Raw genomic sequence first — 2,670 nt, 5'->3', positions numbered from 1 at the left:
AATAATAATTATAATCTCTTGTGTTGTGCTTTTTTTCTAAAATGCATTTATTTTTTAACTTCAAAAGCCAATAATCCAAACACACTCTCACTCTATATATAAACTTAATTTTATTTTGTTAAATTTCGGTGAAAACACACTCTCACTCTATATATAAACTTAATTTTATTTTGTTAAATTTCGGTGAAATTTACTTACTAGTAGTATTATTTTTTTCTTCTTGTTCTTATCTAAATTTATTGCAAAGTGATTTTATCTAAATTTATTATTTTAACACACACCAACTAACAAAGGAAAAGAATGAAAAAAGGTACTACAAGAAGAGCTAGTGGAGTATCTGGCAGGGCAAGAACTTTGGAAGAGATCAGGGGGAAAAGATCATTTGATTTTAGCACACCATCCCAATAGTATGTTGGATGCAAGAGTGAAATTGTGGCCTGCAACTTTCATACTTTCAGATTTTGGAAGATATCCTCCAAACATAGCCAATGTTGAAAAGGATGTCATTGCACCCTATAAACATGTTATCAATTCCTATGTCAATGATACCTCCACATTTGATACTCGTCCAACGTTACTCTATTTTCAAGGAGCAATATATAGAAAAGATGTATGTATGCCTCTCTTTCTCTTCAATATCTTTCTTTTATATATTTTCATCTTTTTCTCATTGAAAGGATTTACATCTTAGTTTAAATAGTCCGTCAATAACTCAATATATAATTAAATTTTTTAGATAAAAATTTTCGGTTAAATTCCTACTAACCAATGCTATTAAAAAATTCGAAACATTTTGTTCTAAATGTAAATATTCTAAACATATTTGATTTTTTTTTTTAAAAAGTAAGTATAATAGAAACTAATTTTTAATTAGTTAGTACTAATTAATTTTTTATTTTTATTTTTTAGCATTTAGAATTTAGGTTTTTTTGTGACTAAATAGAAAAGAAAAAAAAAAAAAAAAACAGAGACAAAACCAAATTAATTGGCTAGATTCATATTTAAATCTATTAGATGTTGAAATTCACTCCATGGTTGACTCCAATTCGAGTGAATGTCCACGCCAGAAACAGCTGCTCTAGCTATACAATCTACAACACTATTTGCATTCATCTGAATTAAAAGAATAAAGACTTTCCAATTCTAATTCATAACCTCATGTATATGCTTTGCCAAATCCCATTTTGAATATCCTTATCAAGCATTCTTTGGTTTACCAAGAAAAGAGCTTCTAAATCGTCTGTTTCACAAATAGCCTCACGAAATCAACTATCTCAAGTTAGAAGTAAACCTCTCCAAAATCGCATACAATTCAACAAAAAGAACACTGCACACTTCGACTTTCCCAAATTCCAGTGCAACCTTTCAACCAACATCCATCAGAATTGCGAATGATACAACCAAAACCAGCATAGTCAAAAGGAGGTTTAAATTTAGAATTTAAAATTTACAATAAAAGTTAATTTTAAAAAATTAGATGATATCAAAAATAAATTAAACAAAATATATATATTTATACACAAATTACATATTATTTTTTATAGTTGATTTTAATGTATACATATCATTTTTGTTTTTTATTTTAATAACAATGATGAAATTAGTAGATCCGTAAACCTTTGTTAATCTAATATAAAGATTTAATTAGAGACACTCTTAAATTATAATCACTTAACTAATTCTTAATAAGGTGAAGACTGATATCCAATTGTTTTTATATAAAGTTAATAGTTAAAAGTCATTAAATAATAATTTAGTAAGCATACCAAATAATTTAACATTTTCAACTAACAACTTCACATAAATACATCTACCTATGAGTTTCTATCTATCAATAGTTTGTCATGTATTGTTTGTTTACTGGTAAAGACTCACGTGTTAATGTGAAGTTGTTAGTTGAAAAATATTAGATAATTTGATATGTTTGACTATAAATTATCATCTAACAGTTTTCAATTAGCAACTTCACACGTGAGTTTCCATGTTGATGATGATTAGGGAGGCGTTGCACGGCAAGAGCTATTTTATCTCTTAAAAGATGAAAAGGACGTACACTTCTCATTTGGAAGCGTTCAGAAAGATGGAATTCAGAAAGCCACCCAAGGCATGAGATCTTCAAAGTTTTGCCTCAACATCGCCGGCGACACTCCTTCGTCGAACCGCTTGTTCGACGCCATTGCCAGCCACTGTGTCCCCGTCATCATCAGCGACGCAATCGAGCTCCCATACGAGGATGTTCTCGACTACTCCGAGTTTTGCTTATTCGTTCCCACAAGAGATGCTATTCAGGGAAACTATCTCATAAATTTGATCAGGAATGTCACCAAAGATGAGTGGACCAGAATGTGGAACAGGTTGAAAGAAGTGGAACCGTTCTTTGAGTTTCAGTTTCCATCAAAGGAGGGTGATGCTGTTCAAATGATTTGGCAAGCAGTTGCACGAAGAGTTCCTGCTGTAAGATTGAAGATGAACAAGTCTAAGAGATTTTCTCGCTGTCCTTCTACTACTACCTCTGATGTAGTGGAAAAGTCCATACATGTACCAAGTAATTTTTGGTGAGAAATATTAATAATATATCTATTTTTCGATGTTGCTTGTAAGAGTTTAGGAGGTATTTATATCTTTTATGTTGGATTTAAATAGAAAAATCTAAATCAATTTATATAAGGA

The 2,670-nt window shown here is 30.3% G+C and overlaps 1 protein-coding gene across 1 annotated transcript in view; it reads left to right on the top strand.

The window, feature by feature from the left end:
- Positions 1 to 2,559, top strand: part of LOC107621261 (probable arabinosyltransferase ARAD1) — a 4,606-nt gene extending 2,047 nt beyond the window's left edge. Inside the window, exons 2-3 of the mRNA XM_021113555.1 lie at positions 311 to 610; positions 1,999 to 2,559. Coding sequence (XP_020969214.1) covers positions 311 to 610; positions 1,999 to 2,559 — 861 coding nt within the window. The remainder of the gene's footprint in view (positions 1 to 310; positions 611 to 1,998) is intronic.

The sequence above is a fragment of the Arachis ipaensis genome, chromosome B10 (assembly GCF_000816755.2).
Source record: "Arachis ipaensis cultivar K30076 chromosome B10, Araip1.1, whole genome shotgun sequence".
In the NCBI taxonomy this organism is placed as follows: domain Eukaryota; kingdom Viridiplantae; phylum Streptophyta; class Magnoliopsida; order Fabales; family Fabaceae; genus Arachis; species Arachis ipaensis.
This window is presented reverse-complemented; position numbering and strand designations above follow the sequence as displayed.